We start from the raw sequence: 17,916 nt of genomic DNA, 5'->3' as shown, positions 1-17,916 counted from the left end.
GCAGAGGGAACCAACAGCCTGTGGCACAAGGAAGAGGCAGACCAGAATAAACTTGAAATTTCTCTGAAAGTTGCTGCAGTGGCTGCACCTTTTTGGCTGATGTCTGTGGCTAGCTATCATCTGATGTGGTCTCACCTGCGGAGGAATAGAAGACAGACACCATTTGGATTTGAGTTTCCTTAGGAGGGGGAGTGCCTCATATCCCCTGCGCAGGAGAGAATTTGGAAGACAGCAAGACCCTGTCTTTCTCCCTTTTCTGCTTTGCTCCTGATTCTTTTCTTTGGCAGCTTCCATGTCTTTCCTGTAGAAACAGCCACAGGAGCTAAGCATTTGTTGTTCCAAATTACTTAAATGGAACTTCAGTCTACTCAGCACCTTTGCCTGGAATTGTAGATGTTTCAAGACAGCAAGGTGCTTTGCAAATGTCAGCCTAGACCCTACTGCATGCACTGTGTCACCGTTGATGTTTTCTGTCACTAGAGCACTCTAAGGGAAACAGGCTCTGATACTTGCGCAGAAAAACCTCATATTGTATGTCTGTTACTAAATGAAAAATGGCTTTGCGGTGAAGGTATCAGTTTAGCTCTTAATGTGGTTCCCCCAGAGACCCACTGCTAGCCTTGGAGAGGAAGCTGCTTGTACTCCCTCTACAAAACAGATAATGTTTCCTTTCTCTCATGAACGTTGTCCTGTGTGTTATATACTGAACAAAGTTTGAGACATGGCTTCTCTTTCTGTATGTATTTTCTACAGTGTCCATTGTGGCTGATCTCCGAAGTGAGTAATGCTGTTGGTGAGGGTGTCATGCCACAAGCATGCATGTATTTAAGTACATTGTGATAGCTAGGTTGACATTGACTTAAGAAGTTGTTCTCTTTCTATACCGTGAAAGCCATACAGTTTGCTGTATTGGTAAGCAAAGAATATTGATTCTGGAGTATCATACCCATGAAAATTATTTTTGTTGCACAAATAATAAGGGGTGATTCTGGAGTTTGTAAGAAGAGCTTCTTCCAGCTTCCCTTCACCTCAGCACTGATCTTCAGCTGTAGCTCCTGATGCAGAGGCCTTAGCTGCACACTGTGTGCTGGCCAGAGATGAAAGTCATTCTGGCAGCAGATGTGGTTCTTGTGACCCTTCTCTGAAAACTGGAAATCACTCATCTCCTGGAAAACGAGTGGAGAAAACTTGCCATACTCCAGAGAGACTAAACTGGAGCTTTCCACTGCATCTAGAAAGTATGAAGATGGAAAGCATTAGGTGGTTATTCTGCGTCAGGTAGCTGTGCAAGGCTGGATGGGGTGGGGGAGGGAAAAGGTGTTACCTTGTAGAGGTACCTTGGCCAGGGTACAGTGAAGAGTATTTGGGAGTGTTACGGAAGACCAATATTCCTGTTCTGGCCTTTGCATATGAATATCTCCTGTGTATCCTGTTTCTCTCTTGCTCAGAGCCTGTGACAAGTTAGAGGGTGGAGGGGGCAGAGCCTATGAGGAGGAAAGAGAGTGGGGGAAAAGGACTCCTGGATTCTGGCTGTCTTGGGGGGGAAAACGATTTGTAACTTCTCGTGACACCTTTCTGCAAAAGAGGTGTCAGACTGGCTTCCCGGGAGTTTCCTGGCATTGATTGATTAGTGCATTTAGAGGCCCATAGATAAAAGGCGTAGAGGAAGTGTCTCAGTTCTGTTACTGAGATATGGAAGTGGTTACACGTGACAACCATGAGAGGCTCACCAGAGGAAGTTATTTCAACTCTTTCATGCATGGTTTCTCTCTTTTCTGTTGCAGAAGCTTAGAAGGCCCAAGTGAGAACAGGGCTTGTGGCTTTTGTATGCTGACAGTCTGTACTGGAGGCCAGCCTGGGAGCGCAAAGAAGGAACAATATGGGGCAGGGGATTGTTGTAGTTCACTGTGGACAAAAAGGAAACTCAGTAGAGGAGGAGAGGCATTTGCTTGTCTCATCTTTCCTCCTTGCCTGGACTAGATTTATGATTCCTTCTGCAGACTTTTTTCAGCAGACCGAGTATTCCATTGTCTTCAGCATCATCCAGTTTTGTCTGGGCCCTAGGGACCTTTCCTTGCCAAATGCTCAGCCACTTGGACATGCAGATTTTGCTTTCATGGCAAATGGATCTTTGAGAATTTGATGCAAGGGCATGAGATCAGTTGATCCCCAAGAAGCACAATGTGTTAAGATGCTGTGTGTTTTGCACAATGGTTTGATGAGCTCTAAGCATTTACTTGGAACTTCTGGAATGGGACAATTCAGTTACAATTAAAATTTTAATCAGTTTTACTTTTTAAGCCCTTAGGGAAAAAAAAAAAGATAAATACTGAAGTCTTAGCAGTAGCCTCATGATAAGTTTTTAACATCAGCTGGTGTGTGAAATGAATGAAGGTCAAGGGCCTGCTGTACATAGGCTCATAGAAACATTCAGTCTTTTTTGTTTTAGCTGGATCTGGTGCATCGAATAATGAAAGAAGTTTGGAGGAGATACCAGCTCCATTCCTGCGTCTTCTGCTTGTGAGCAAGTAATTTGTTAAAGTTTTCAGCCTGCCTTTTAAAATATGGGTGTAATAGTTTTGGTCTTCAACAATACTACTTGCTTGAACAGTCAGTGCTTACTCTACTGTGAATGTCAGTATGACTGTCATGTACTCTTTTTCATGATCCTCTCTAATGGCCCTCTCTAAGCTGACATGAATGTTAGCCATGTAGGCAGTTTTACAGCTGGAGTTCAAAGTTGCTGAGTTCACAGTGGTCGCGAGCTGGGTAGCCGGTACTGAACACCTATAAAAGCCAGGCCACTTATACCAGCACTCAAAATATTTCACTTGTTGCTGTTAATACCAGGTACTGCTGAGAGACTTGTGAAAATACAGTAGTGGGGGAAGGAGAAAGGGGCACCGTAGAGACATTATGCGTCAGCATTTAGATGAACAGCTAATCCTGTTAGGTGAGACACACCTAGGCAAACGAGGTAGCATCCCATGGCAATTCACCCAAGATGCATGCATTTAGTGCACGTGTAGTACAACAAATCGACCATATATCCAGGAGAGTGTGGGCATCTCAGGTTCCTAATATGTTGCTGCTTTGTTCAATACAGTGATGAGAGAGGAAGTACAGAAGAGTTTGCAGTGTTCCACATCATGAGTCGGATTCTGGAAGCTGCAAATGGCATGTGCATGCCTTTACCTCCTGGTAAGTCCTATGTTTTGCTGTTTTAATCATAAGTGAGGAGAGCAGTGCTATGACTTCCTCCCAGAAGAGCACTAGTTGCAGCACGTGTCAAGTTAGCTTTGGCAGTACTGAAATCTATTCAAGACAGTTACAGAGGGAAAGACCCTCCATAAACACATGCAACTGAAATGAAAGAGAGCTGAATAGCTACTGCAAATATAGACAACAAATCAGAGGTTTAGTTCTCTGTTTTTAGCTTCCAGTGGAATGTTTGAACAGTCTTAGCTCAGAACTAAAATTTAGACTTCTTTCATGTAGATATTTTTCTTAGACAGCTGTACTTCAGTGTCATGGGCTACAAGGGAAAATCCTATCTTGGAGGAAAAAAAAAAAGTTTTTCTCACGGTGTTTCCCTGCTAATATTTTCCAGTTTATCCTGAAAGGATTACCTCCAGCCCTGATGGAAGAGCTGATCTTGATAGTAGACTTTAATTTCCTAGAGCTCCTCACAATCGCTTAGAGTCCATTCAAAGCACTTGCTTATTTTTGTTAGGGAAAGACTTCTTAACTTAATGCTTTCTGATCCTGTTTGAATCTTTCTAGTTTGTATTTTCTGATCTGTCTTCAGTCTTTGAAACTGTTTTTGCTATGAGGTTGTCCCTCAAACTTATGCTGTGTGGCCGCAAATGCTGCCACGTGATGCAAGACGAGCATCTGGCTGATGTTAAGTGAGAAACTTAATGCTGCCTGTGGGAATGTGTGGGAGGCAGCCACATACTGAGGGTGGTGAAGCCTCAGTTTTTTATTAATTGGGAGGAAAGAGGAGGTAAAAGACAAATTAATAGCAAGATTCAGATAAAAGGCAACAGCTGGGAGATGTTTAATGACTGTGTATGACTATAGTGAGTGGTTTCAGTCCTCTCGGCTTTCCTCTTTCTGACAGGATTGTACTTGAGAGGACTTAAAGAATGCCTAAATAAGACTGCATGACAAATAGTTTTGATAAATTGATTTCCTCACCAATTAGAATCAGTCAGAAGTTAAGGAGAGTGGTGGCTTTAGCTGGAGTAACGCCAGTCTCTAATACAGACTTAGAAAAAAATATATATTGTTGTACCAAACAAGTTTGTTTCTCTTTCGTAGGTTTTCACACTCTGCACTTGGGGCTTGGTGTTCGATGTCTCCCTCTGCACACCCTCCTGCACTATATTGATAATGGAGTCTTGCATTTGACAGAAACATGTGTCAGGAAATTGCTGAAAGGTGCAGTGAGCTTCATGTGTTTCATTTGTTACCGGCCAGCTAATTGAGAGGGATGTCCTTTCACCTGTTCAAACTCAGACACAGGATTTACTGCCCAGGAGACTCAGCTCTTCTTCCAGAGTGTGTTTTCAGTGAGGGCTGAGGCTGATGTTGCCCAGCTGAAAGGAGAAAACTAGGTCTCGGACTATATGATTGAGCCTTACCGTAGTAGACAAAGAAATAGCTGTTTGGGAAGAATTTGAGTTTATAATTTTTCCACTTGGGATTTCTTAGAAAAGTGAATACTAAAGACCATCATAGAATTTGTTGAGGGGATTTCTGTGACTCTATGAAAGGGCACACCTATGTGTAAGGAGGTTAATCTGCTATCTAGCCCTCAGCTTCTGCTTCAATTATGTTTGGAGCAAGATGATCCTAGTGCTGGCATTAGCAAATGGCTAGAAATTTGGTGCTAGGAAGTAAAAATTCAAACTAAGTAAACAAAAGCCTACCTGAACCAGCATCCCAATGTTTTTAGTGAATATTGAGGTTGTGAATTTCTTCTAAATATATCATAAGGATATCTAAAGGTGGGAGTTAAAATCAGTTCTGTATGAACCCATATAGTCATCAAGACGGGCCTAAGGCTTGGGAGTGCAACGGGGAGTGGGGCAAATTGGCAGTTGCAGGCACAGCTAGCATCACACCCATGTTAATTGCCTTTTCGAGATCAGAATGGAGGAAGAGAGAACTGTAGCATAAGTTTCCTGGGATACAGCGGCACGGTGATACAACTCTCCAAGAGTAATGCATTTCACCACAGCTGCAACCACGTTCCCTTGTAATGTGCTATTTCTCCAATGTTCAAGAAAAGGGACAATATGCAGTATTAGTCTGTGCCTGGTCTTGGTAAATGAAATATAAATATGTGGAGTTCTACTTACTCAAAACATGTTTGAATTACTGTGTAAATTGTTACATAAAATGGTGAAGCTATGTACAAATATACAGAAAATATTTATATAAACAGTATAAATACAACTAACACTTCTAAAAGCCCTTACCTGAAGTTGAAATTTATGATATTTATTTAGTATGTCTTAAGTGAAAGCTAAAAGTTTTAGTTATTTGCTTACCACTAATGGTGGGGTTTGGTTTGGTTTGGTTTTTTCCTTGTAGATCTGGATGACACTGAGAAGAATGAAAAGTTGAAATTCAGTATTGTCATGAGGCTTCCAGAGGTAACTAATAACTTCGGATGTAATTTCCCGGATTTTGGAATTGATAGGAAATTCCTCCTTGTGCATAGGATCAAGCCAATGGAAGACTTAGCCAGGATTCAAATAGGGCACAGATAGAACCTGAACCTCCACGATTTCTCCATCTGCTGCTCATGACCTGTGGGGTACCCCGAAAACTTAAATTATAGATTTGTCCATAGTGTTTTCCAGTGCCTCCAGTACCCTGCAGGAATCAAATAGACAAGACTGACACTGTTCTGTTGAGTACTCATCTGCATAAAGCAATAATGGTTTTATGGGTTTAAAGAGGATTTATTTGTGTGTGTGTGTTTTATAGCATCCACAGAAGCCTTTCTCACTTGTGACCTCTGCATCTGGTTTTATTCATTTTATGTTCAAAAGCTGGTACAGTAAAAGCTGTTAAATCTGATCATATCACAACTCTGTGGCAGGGATTGAATTAGATCTCCCCCTCTGTGAAGTCTCCCAGCCTTGCCCACTGGGAGGTGACTCATTAAGCCACATGCTGGAACTAATTACTGATGCTCCATTAACAGGCCCAACAGAATGGGAGACCAACTTCTCCTTTTCCCCGTTTGTTATTGCCACATACCACAGTACTGCAGAGGAAGCACAATGTCTCAGGGATCAGAGGAAAACCAGGGATCCCCCCCTTGGGGATTGCCTTGCTGTGGTACGGGCTTTTCTGAACATAACTTGCTTATTGTTTGCTCATTATGAGCTGTTACGCATAGTTCAAATGGCCAGAAGTGCCGCTCTGGTTTTCCTCTAACAAGGGCTTCTTTATTTGGCAGCAGTTTTGAGAAGGGGTAGGGAAGGAGAACTCCACAGGGTGTTCTTTGTCCTCTGTATCTTGTTTTGGGCATGGGTTGGTGAGTGGGGTCAGCCCGGGGCCTCTCTGAGCTGTCAGGCCCAGGCCTGGTGGGTGGGGAACACCATTCCAACTGCGCTTTGACGTGAGGGGCTGAGCTGCGAGTGCTTTAGGGGACGTGTACTGCTAGTTACGCACAGTAGCCTCAGTGCCTTATTGTGTCTATTTACAGCTTTGGAAAAAAATGCAGAGAACAGTTAGTTTGGCAGAAAGGACACTTTGGGGTGACTTGGACTATTTTGAGCAGGTTACATTCACTAGATGACTTCAGTGGCATCAGAAGCAAGTATTTAAGCACCATTGAAACTGTCCAGCATTTCCTAAATGAACTCTTTCAGTAGTCTGTATTGCAATGCAGCTGAAAGCGAAGAGAGGGAAAAAGATCTAGACAAGGAAAATAGCAGAAGGTGGAGCTAATTTCACAGTGTGTTCATTTTTGCTTGCTTATTGGTTAGGATTGGAAGCTTTGGGGCATCTGGGTTTCATAGAATCATAGAACGTCCTGTGTTGGAAGGGACCCACAAGGATCATTGAGTCCAACTCCTGCCCCTGCATAGGACAATCCCCACGTTTGAATCTCTCTTGCCTTTGGGAATGTGAATCAATGTTATAGATTCCCAGGACGATGTCCTAAATAATGGGATGCAAATTGCATTCCGAGTACCTCCCCTTTGTTGGCATTCTGCTTTGGTGAGGTTCCTTAGGCTGGGCCTGAGGGAAGCCCTGTTCTGAATGGAGCATTGAGAAATGGGGCGTCTGTCTTATTCTTTGGAAGAAGAATGGATCTAAACCAAAGAGTCACATAAAGGATAAACGGTCATTTTAAGCCTCAATTAATATTTAAGTATACATACAAAGCGGGACAGAGGTAAGGGGACAGACTGATCGATAGAGACTTACTGAGTAGCTCAGCAGGTACTGAGCAGCAAGGTTTTGATTGCTTCCCATGTTTTGGGGGCATATTGTAATCTCTTAGTTACTGGCTATTAAAGGAAGGCTCCGTGGCTAAAAATAATGACATCTTAGCTTCTGTCATCAGAAAGTGTGTGAAAGCAAAGCACTCTATGTTACAGCCTGGATTTTGTTTCTGTTTTTTTTCCTCCTTTCCCCCACCTAAGTTTCCACTGTCCTGTGTTTATGTTCTCAGCTTTTGGGGTTTTGTTTTTTGATTACTAGGCTCTTGGTCGAAAGGTCCGCCAGTTTTGGGATCATCCAATAAATGCTAATTTCATTGCACGGAAATATGTGAAGCTTTTGCTTGAGAAGCTGGGGAACAGGCAGGTAAGAGCGCGCAGGCCGTTTTTCTAAATCTTTTGCTTTGACAGTGTTGAAATTCCTGACCTTTCTGTAGACTGTGCCACTGAAACTTGGCACTGTGCGACTTTGTGAACTAACCTGAAATATTCTCCCTTACAGTGTAGCAGGCCTATCCCTGAGAGACACTCAGTCCCCGTAGAGTTTTTGCCACTTAACTACCTGACTAACACGCTGGCAGAGATAGAGAATCAAGGTAATGTTAATTCTGTACTTTGGAAGACCAGTAATTGTTACCCTTTGATGGTCACGCTCCACTGTATCCTGACTATATTGACATAACTGAGTTCTAAAACTCCAGTGATGGCTGAACACACAGGTTGGTTCATCTTTTCTGCTGAGGGGAATTGTCAGGGGGCTTCTTCACTGCACATCCTTTAATCCAAACCCTTTCTGTCTTGAACCCAGTTGGCAAACTTGAATTTTTCAGAACACATGTAGTGAAACATGGTTCATGACAGCATGGTGGTAGCTGTTATTCTGTATTTGAATGGGGAGAAGGGCTCGTTCCTTATTTATACAGTGTGGTGGCTTAAGAGGCAACCAGAATCAGATCTTCCACCTCAGAAACGTGTTAGAAGGTGCTCTGAAGTAACAGGCACTTTTTAAAATTGCAACACTTATCCTTTTTTTGAAATTAAATTCAAATTTTTTAGGGCCCTTCCTTCATACAGTGACCCCAAGCATCTGAAGATTTTGAATTCCACTGAAAGAGCAAGGTGCATTAAAGGAAGCGTTAAACTTTTTAACATTACTGGCTATGCCTACACTAATAAACAAAACAAAGTCAGGATAAGGACCTGAATGCTAAACCAGGATTGTCCATGTATGGATTTCATCCCATTCAGGGAGGAAAAAGAGTTTAAGCATAAAGAAGCATACAAGAATGTGCTGTGGTGCATTTTATGTACTAGCACAAACAGCCACTGTGCTTGAATCTTGCTTTGGATCTCCAGTGTAGAATTACTATGGAAATCCCTAGTGGCCTCCAGAGATGGTCTGTCGTTTACTTATGTCCCACTAACGGGAGAGTTTCTGCCATGGATGAGCATCTAAATTACTCCACTGAAAGCTGCAGATATTTTATGTAAATGAAAACACAGTTCCATCTATTACCTTACCTTCCAGTATCGTAGATGAAGATGTTTAGTAGACTGCGGGACTAAGCGTAGAAGAACACTTATGACTTTGTCAGTACTAACTTCCTCGCAATTTTTTCCTAGGTGTGCATCCATATGAAAAACAAGATCATGTTAATGTAAGATTTGTAGAGGAAACAGCACTCAAACACACTGTGACGCTTTTGGGCCTCAAATATTCCTGAAATAATGTGATGTTGAAGAAGCTAACTGGTGCTCTTACATAAAAGTATTCACACAGAAGTGTGCAAGCAGCTTGTTTTCTGTCTTTGCTTGAAACTTAAATGTCATGTTGTTTCCAAAATAACCTGCAGTTTTGTGTAGCCACCGTTACTGACATAAGCTGCTCAAAATAGTGTTTGGTGCAACGTGTTAAAGCTGAAATCACTGACTTCTAGATAAATCCTAGAGAAATTTGTCTGACACAAACCCAGGTTTCTGATGGAAGGTATCTGTGGTTTCGTTGTTTCATGTTGAAGTGGTCAAATAACTGGAACTACAGCGGGTATCAAAACACACTGTGAAAATTGGTATTAATGTAAATTCTTTTAACAAGATAGGCAATCCTGAAAGAGGTAGTCCAGCTGTATTGTACTGTAACAAGAAACCAGTAACTGTTTACTCATTTAGATTAATGAAAGGATTTCTTTTTGTGTTTATGTAAAGCAGGTAAGAATAACAAATGATGAATCAGTCTCTGTATATAATGCATCAGTAATGCCTTGTGGTGGTCAGGTGTTATCTTACGTGCTTCTGCCTTTGGAGTCGGATTCTAATACATTTGGTTCTGTAATTAGTCCAAAATATAATCTTCTTAAAGTGCATGTGACAGGGTTTTGTTCCTTTTTTTTTTAAGATACATATAATATATTGTAAGCAACACAGGATAAGAAAAAAGTTCTTTAGAAATTTACCTTAACGGTGACTTGGACAGAGTTTTACTTAAACCTTTCCTTACAGCTGTTAGTGTTACAGTTCAAACCTCACCTTCAGAAAGAAATTATGAGCGTTGGTTTTCCTTCATTTTCAACATTTATTTATATATAACTGAACCAGTGTTATTTGGTTTGGGTGGGGTTTTTTTGTTTTAGTTTGGGTTTTTTGTTTTGTTTTGGTTGGTTTGGTTTTTTCTTTTTTAGGTTCTCAACTGTGACATTAATTTAATATAGTGATTTGTTATGCAGAGGAAATCTCAAGTTTGGACGTGGAGGATTTCTGCAGTCTATTGGATTTAAAAACAAGTCTGTCAAAGTTTCAGACTATTAAACTAGTGAAACTCATTGACAATTTGATAGATTTTGGAGGTTTTCAACAGCAGCCTCTGATATTCTCTCTGAGCAGTTCCCACTGATGCTTCCTGTTCCCACCCAGTGAGTCAAAAAGATCTGATTCTCAGGAGTGGCTTGGCAAGGTCGCGGCCATTCCCTTGTCATTGCCATCAGTGCAGCAAGAGATTTAGCTTTCTCAGTAACTGCACGGAGGGAAGGAACATTTTTCTCAATATAATTAAAACTTGTCTGGCAAGCATCAACCCCAGTCCCAGACTGCAGAAAGCTCTGCTGGTGTATTTGTATAAGCTGTGGGGACTTTGTATTATATTAATAACAAGAAGATTTTCTAGCCTTTTCATGAAATGTATTATAAAATATAATCAGATGCAATAAAACTTTACCTTGAAAACAAAAGTGTAGGATGGTGATGACTTATTTTTCTTAACAGTTTAAAATACTGCACTGCATTTGGGATACCCAGCCCCTCCTAGCCAGGAGGAGGGAACTTGTATCACTGGCTACTTAGCTACGCTTCTGGCATTAACAACTATTTGTTTTCTATATGGAATTCGGCTAAACGTGAACGGGTGTTCCTTCGGTGCTGTTGACTCTCACGATTCAGCAACCGGTAACAGCTTCTCCTGCTTTAGGTGCTGTCTGTTCAGATTTCAATTGGCTTTACAGCAGGTTTTCTGAAATGTCTCATGTTTGAACCGGGTTCACTTGGTTTGAAAGGAGCCAGAGCGCCGTAGGGCCGTGGCAAGGGGAGACTGTGCTCGTCGTCTGGGACATAGGCGGTCGGGCGTTGTTCAGCTGTCGTGTGCACACAGCCGGGCGCTGCAGCGTGTTCCTCCTCGGCAGCACGCTGTGAAGGAAATGCATTTTGAACACATAGTGCTTACATGCTTTAGAACTCCAGTACACTCCTGAGCCAGCGTACAGATGCCTAACAGCGGAAGCACCGTTGGTCTAATCCTTTGCAGATCAGGAAGCCCAGAGGGGTACTATGTGTTCACTGAAAGAAAAGCATGTTACTGACCACATAGCTGTGAGTTTGTCCTTTTAAATAACATACAGCTGAGACTGTAATGCTCATGTTATGTGTGAAGAAAACAGATTAGATGAACTTAAAAAAGTTGTAGTAAGTGTGCACAGAACATCTCGGGAACGGGATAATTGTTCTGATGCTTCAGAACATAGCTGTATTTATGCTGGCAGCAGCTGTTCAAGAATACAGTTACTGCAGTGGGCTTGTATCTGTAGCACTGAAAGGAAACTGAGTCATAGCATGAGGAGAAGTGTTAGTGACAGAGAAGTTTCTTTTTCTAAACCAGGTTTGCTGCAGCACTTCTGAGTGACTTCAAGTTCTTCAAGTGTATGCACAGTGTGTTCCTCTCCCAGCTTTGTGCTCCTTTCAGATTCCCTTGGAGTGATCAACTAAAACATTCATGTAGCAAAGTTTATTTCCCATCAGCAAGAGTTCCCTCAGTCTACAAAGCTCATTTTTATATTACTTTTGCTTCTCTGGGAGCTCTCTGCTCGGGGCTTGCTGATGGTCTCAACTAAGGAGGCATAGTATCCCACAGGGTAGAGTTTGAAGCACTATTTGAGGCTGCCTTGCCCAGCAATCTGATTTCATGCTAATTCTGATCTGATATTTGCTGCATCTGGTATGTGGAAGGTGCTAAACTTATTTTTGCTGAACCCCACACCCCATCTTCTGCAGTTTTCCCTGAAATGAGATGGAAAGCAATACCTCACCGAGGGCTATCCTACCCGTCATCCCCAAACATGGTCACACAACTTACTTTAATAATTGAAGGTAAGTCTTCCTTCTAGTGTAATGTGCTCTCTGCCTAAGATTCAATGACCGCTTCTAAGCGGCGTGCCAGGCTGCAGTTAAAGCTCCACCACCCCGCAGCGTACTGCTTTAGTAGCTGCACTATCGTCTCCACTGCCTCCTGGAGCGAAGAGCTGCGCAGTGAGCCAGCACGGCTCTTCCCGAAAGACAAGCTAGAGCAGTGGGAAGATGGGGCTGAAGATCTAATTGCAGCATACGCAAAAACTTACTTTAGCTCTGGCTTCAGCTGCTGCTTTTTGCATCTTCTCATTGCGCAATACCTTCAACCATTCATTTTCTGTTTCTTTGGGAGGGGGAAGGCCTTGATCAACCCTTGATGAAACAGTCATCAAAAATCGTTCTTTGTCTCTCATTTCCTGCTGGAGTTTAATGGCAAGCGCTTGCTTCATGGATAGCTCTGCAACAAGAGCCATCATCTTCTGGGTTCTGTCCTTTATCATCTTCTGCAGTTCGTTTGTCTGGAATAAGTAAAAACTACATTTTAGTTAGGGCTTCCCTTTAAACACTTGCTGGGTGTGACACTTAGGTAAGCATTAGTTACCTGACAACAAGTCCAGCTTGGCTCGGTTTTAAAAAATAGTTCTGTACTTGAAAATGACTTAATGAAACAGGACGTGTGTTTCTGTGTACACTCGGAACTACAGAAACTGGCAATGTAAAAAGTCGCATTTACTCCAAGATCCCGAAAAGCAGGTTTGTAATTACCTCCTCCCTTTTCAGCTGAGCAGCAAAGCTCCCACTGCCCTCAAAGGCCTGGTGCCCTGATTCTCGGTGACCTTGTGCACAATGAGCTTTGTAGTAACGGTGTAATAGGCCCGATCCTTACCAGATAATTAAGTGATAACGTGGACACAGTGGGGCTGCGAGTTGTGAAGTTATCCTTGGCAGGGGGACGAACAGAAAAGGAACGGGACAGGAATCCTTGAGTCTGACTGGGGATGATTTAAACAAAAAAACCTCAAATACCCAACAAAACTCAAATACTCTTTTTTAAGTGCCTAACAGGGAGTTGGGAGAGTCAGAGCATTTGAACGTAACTTCTGGCACGCTGCCATTTTTACCATAGTTTATTAGCCCATGGCTATGATTTCACAAACCCAAATAACAGCCATGTTATTTCTCTGTGGAAAATTGAAGATTTGCTATAAAGATGTGTTCTGTTTTAAGCCTTTCTGAGTGCCAAACCTAGTGCCTAAGGGGAAAAAATCAACCCTGCCCGTGTTTTACATTAATTGCTTAGCATTTTTTTTCTGTCTTTCACTCAGCTCTGCTCTATTTGGAGCTCTTTCATTAAGGAGGCAGGGGTGAGGAGATTTTTGCTCTTCCCCAAACAATATTACTGGCAGTTAAAAGGAAATAGCTGTAACTGTATAGCAGTAACTGTACTGAAAATGATATTTCTTTTGTGTGTGGTTCTCCCTACCTAAATAAAAAAGAAACTTTGAGCCAGCTATTGAGTTTATCTTTTTCTGTGTTGGAGGGATATAGAACTCACCTGGCTTTTCCCTATTTCTTTTTATCCATAACGTGTTCGTGGTGGAAGGGCTGTGAAGTACACACGCAAAAGGAGGATTGTCCCAAGTTAATAAGCACTCAAGCCGAAAAATAACTTATCCTATATTTTGGTGAAAGGTACCATTAATGATGCAACTTTCTTTCAAAAAGAAAGTACGGTCACCTAAAGCTCTTGCTATGTCTCTATTACTGTTATTACTAAATGTCTACAATTTCTGAAGTCTAACGTATGATTTGCCTACCAATATTTCCAGCCACTAGTTTTGTAATTTGCAAGTGAGTCATCTTACCTCTTGCCCAGATATGATTCATTTTGTTTGGGCCAGCAAGCAAAGCGTGCAATGCCCTTCTTACCCTTTTAGCTAAAAGCAATGTGTCCTGCTTCTCGTTCTCAGCCACGGCACGGATTCTGTCCATCAGCCGGGAAACGTGCTTGTAGAGAAAGTCTGTCTCCAGCAACTTCTCCTCCTTCTGCACCAGCTCTACCTCTAGCTGCAGCGAGAAGGAGTACACAGGGTGTAGGTAAATGACGGGGAAGTTGCAACACAAGGTGTTGCTGTGATTGCTTTGAGAGCTGCTGAAATAATACCAGTGAACAGCCATAAATAATCACTTCATCATTAGTTTTCTCAAAATTTTCACCCTTTCTGCCAAGTATCAGGCCAAAGTTGGTTCGGTTGGTTGCTGTCAGTCATGCAGTCCTTCCATGTCAGACTGGGCCCTTTTGGGGGCAGGGGGTTACAACATTTATTACCGCCTTGCTGTGCTTTTCTTGAAAACAATGGGGGTTTTCTAGTGAATTTTTTTTTTAATCTTCTAGTTCCTTAAGTTATGCCATAATGAGGTTTCAGCTCTTGCTTTTAAATGCCTTTTCCCTCCTGCTGCTAAAAAAACCCAAAAGCAGGGGCTCCAAAGACTAAGAAAGAAAGTACTGTGCAACTAAAAGCACTTTAAAATCACAAGGAGACTGAAAAAGAACATTTAAACTTATCTCACAACCCCAAGAAATCGAGCTTTCTAATGCACGGGTTGGTAGTAGCAGGCTGTGTTCTAGCCTGCTTGGCTATGCAGAGCTCCCTCCTGCAAAAGAATGTGGGACAGTAAAGCAAAAAGCTGAAGTAATTCACACAGAAGTGTTCATGGTAAATCCTTACAAACTTGATTTCAAAAGGAGGACATAGGCGTGTACTCCTCTGAGCTCACCCCGACCCTAATACCTTCACAGCCCCATGTGAATCCTCCCCAGGCACTAAATACAGTGGGGGAGGTTTGTGCCCCTGTAAATGGAACAGGTAAAAATATCTAAGAAAACATCATGGTTGCTCATTCCGTTCCTTTACCTCTGCCCCATACACCGTACAGGAGGTGCCCTGAAATAGGCTTTTATATTGGACCTAATGCTTCATTTTGAAGCCTCCTCTGGCTGGGCTGCCTCTTCCATGAAGATCTGTTCTGCAGCTCCCTGCTTAGCATGAAAATTAAGCAGCAAATCCAAAGCCCGAGAAGGATGTTTGCTTGATCCTATGTCCCGTACGCAGACTTTGTTAAGAGGGTGGTGAGACTGCCGCCGGCTCGCAGCCTGAGCCAGTTCCAGAGGAACAAGTTTGTTATTATTTTGCATTTATTTTGCTCTGCTGCCTGTTCTGTGCCTTCCCGCAGTGAAGCAGGACGGTCTGCATTGAAGCGCCAACGATGCGAAGGGACCAGCTAGCAGTGGATGCTGCAGAGCCAGGTTTACTGCATGGAGCCCGTGTTTTGCTCCTGCTCACCAGCCTCTGCTGGAAGAAGTCAAGACGTCCCATACCCAGTTGTCTTAGAAGGTGGATGCTGGGCTGGGGTTCCCATTAGCCAATCAGAATTAACCTAATTCCTTTTACACAAAGTTTATTTTAAAAAGAAAAGATACCATCTGCTTTTTAGAAATGAGGTCAATCATAGCGTGAGAGCTTGAGAGGTGAGAAGTGATGTTACCTGCTCAATCTTTTTTAGCAGCTCAGGTGGAGATGGGTCCTTCCCTCCCAACTCTCGCTTTCTACTCTCATTCAAAGGGTCAGCAAAGATTTCCTCCATCTGTTTAATCCTGTCCTTGCACTGGGAATACTAGCAAACAAAATTCCGCAATGGTTATTTTTGCACACAAGACGCCAAAAGCCCCATTATTACTAGATGACCAGAGGTGGAAGGTCTCAGTGTCTCGTTACACCAGGGGAACTGCACTAAAGCGGCTGGGGTGGCTGCACTGCCAACTCCTGTGCATCAAAGCAAGTCTCCGGCCTTGCTGGGAGATGTTTGGGATGCTCGGGTGGCGTAAGACTAAGCAAAACCATGCTGGTCAAACACAGAAACATTGCTGTACGAAACCAGAGGTGGACGTACGTCATTCTCCTGTTCTATTGCTAATGCGCGGGAATTTGAAAAAACAGTAGATTGTGTCGCAGAAGGTCATCCCTATAATGTACAAATACAAATCAGCTTCATCTTATTAATGGTTTAACTGTCTTGAATGCCTGTTCCCTTGGCTCCTTCTCTACATGCAACACAACCACCTGAAACTGTGTATACATAGTGCTGCCACATGCAAGAGGCTTTTTCTCTGAGCCACCAGGTACCTCGACAAGAGCCCTGGCTGGAAGATAATTTTCATCACGTTTGGAAAGTCAGCATGAGGCTGTCCCATGGGCCAATACCCTCTTCGGTTTCCCTCTTGGCCTGGAGGAAAAGCTGCAGGTGGTTTGTACCAAATCACGTCCTGTGGGCCCCAGTGAGGTGGGCTCAGGGCCACCCTCTAGAGCTGCTGTTAGCAGGTGGGGGGATGGAGTACAGCTGCTGAGACCTGTCACAGCTGCGCCTCTGTCCTGAGGAGGAAGAGGAGCACCAGGAAGGGTGGGAGCCCCCACTGGTGCCCACTTCCTTCGCCCCTGCCCAGGTCTCTGCAGCCTGGCCGAGCTGGCACCTCCTGTGGCTGTGCTGGGGCAGCGGTGGGCGCCTGGGGCTCCTCTGGGACTCACCGCCAGAGCACGTCCCTGCCTATCTCACCCCTTAGAGTTTGATCTCGCAGACATACTTAGTGCTAACAGACAAGGTTTCCTTGTGCTGGAGCAGAGAGGGTTAATGCTAAGGATTATGAACCACTTTAATTTTTTTTAAATATTTTTTTTTTAAGGAGGCAAGGGTGTGACAGTTGCAGGGTGGAAGCAAACCCTGCTGTCTGCCAGAAACTGGGTCCCACCTGCTGCTTTGTCTTCAGGATACCTTTTTTATCCTCAGGAATACACCAAACTTTTGAGGTGGGAGGTCTTCCTTTATCTTCTCCTACAATCTTCTGTTTGACCTGCAGGATCCATTTAGGGACGTAGGAAGGATGCAAGTGCCTGACAGTTTGGTTGCAAGTTAAATCTGAAAGTCCTTCTTCCCACTGGTTAGCGCTGAAGGTCTCATTGCTGTAGGCATCCAAGTTTTCTATGTTCTGTGACTGTCCTGAAGTGACTCAGTGGTGACACTGAGCAATGTGGTGCCCCGGGAACCCACAGAGGCAGGTGTTCCCTGACCTTTTCAATGTGAGACCTTTCCATGGAATAACACTTCCGAGAATACACTAGATGGACATCTGTGCTTCCCATAAATAATCACTGAAGGAGTGACTGGGACCATTTAATCACCATAAAATCACCATTTAATCAGGACTGACAGTGTTGGGGTTTTGTGCTTTTTTATGCACCTGGCCATCCATCAGCGCATTGTCTCCCCAACCTTGATCTATTAGCACTGATGTAACATAACCCAGGTAGGTTGCTATAAATGCTAACTAGCAATTGCTGGTGATGATATTATTATGGAAATAAGTGGTCACTGGCTCTTAAAGTTGTGAACAGTCAGCAAAAAGACAACGTAAATGTTTAGATGTTGCTACAGGGGTGGGGTTTGTTCACTGGAATTTAACAAGTCATGTTTAACTGGAAAAAGGAAAACTGACAGATCTTGGGTGATAATGGAACATTACCAGAATATTTGTCTTAAACACTTCTTTTTCTCATTAAAAAAACAGCATCATGCAACTCTTTCTTTTGCACTTTGTCTGAGAGCTGGCAAAGTAAAAACCTTAAATAACTGTAATGAACAATTTCTTTCTCAAGTCATGATTCAGTTTAAAATGAATGCCATTCAGTGCGTAACTAGTTTCAGGGGTACTGAAAGATTTACTTATTTTAATCATAAACAACTAAAACGCAATCCCGATAATACACAGAGCGGAAGAATGTAA

At 42.9% G+C, this 17,916-nt stretch overlaps 2 protein-coding genes across 3 annotated transcripts in view; one reads left to right on the top strand and one right to left on the bottom strand.

Annotated features, from left to right (window-relative positions):
* GSAP (gamma-secretase activating protein) overlaps positions 1–9,653 on the top strand; it is a 49,204-nt gene extending 39,551 nt beyond the window's left edge. For both annotated transcript variants that reach the window (XM_075081452.1, XM_075081453.1), the window contains 7 exons: positions 2,450–2,520; positions 3,107–3,201; positions 4,324–4,443; positions 5,602–5,663; positions 7,732–7,836; positions 7,972–8,065; positions 9,093–9,653. In XM_075081452.1, coding sequence (XP_074937553.1) covers positions 2,450–2,520; positions 3,107–3,201; positions 4,324–4,443; positions 5,602–5,663; positions 7,732–7,836; positions 7,972–8,065; positions 9,093–9,193 — 648 coding nt within the window. In that variant the 3' untranslated portion in view covers positions 9,194–9,653. The remainder of the gene's footprint in view (positions 1–2,449; positions 2,521–3,106; positions 3,202–4,323; positions 4,444–5,601; positions 5,664–7,731; positions 7,837–7,971; positions 8,066–9,092) is intronic.
* Positions 9,654–10,025: 372 nt separating this feature from the next.
* The window catches only part of CCDC146 (coiled-coil domain containing 146), an 82,084-nt gene continuing 74,193 nt past the window's right edge, over positions 10,026–17,916 (bottom strand). Inside the window, exons 16-19 of the mRNA XM_075081451.1 lie at positions 15,627–15,755; positions 14,010–14,147; positions 12,350–12,598; positions 10,026–11,144 (exon numbers count right to left, since the gene is read on the bottom strand). Of these exons, the coding sequence (XP_074937552.1) occupies positions 10,941–11,144; positions 12,350–12,598; positions 14,010–14,147; positions 15,627–15,755 (720 nt within the window). The 3' untranslated portion in view covers positions 10,026–10,940. The remainder of the gene's footprint in view (positions 11,145–12,349; positions 12,599–14,009; positions 14,148–15,626; positions 15,756–17,916) is intronic.

The sequence above is a fragment of the Phalacrocorax aristotelis genome, chromosome 1 (genome assembly GCF_949628215.1).
Source record: "Phalacrocorax aristotelis chromosome 1, bGulAri2.1, whole genome shotgun sequence".
NCBI classification, from domain to species: domain Eukaryota; kingdom Metazoa; phylum Chordata; class Aves; order Suliformes; family Phalacrocoracidae; genus Phalacrocorax; species Phalacrocorax aristotelis.
The sequence above is the reverse complement of the archived record's forward strand: the minus strand, read 5'-3'. Positions and strand labels throughout refer to the sequence as shown.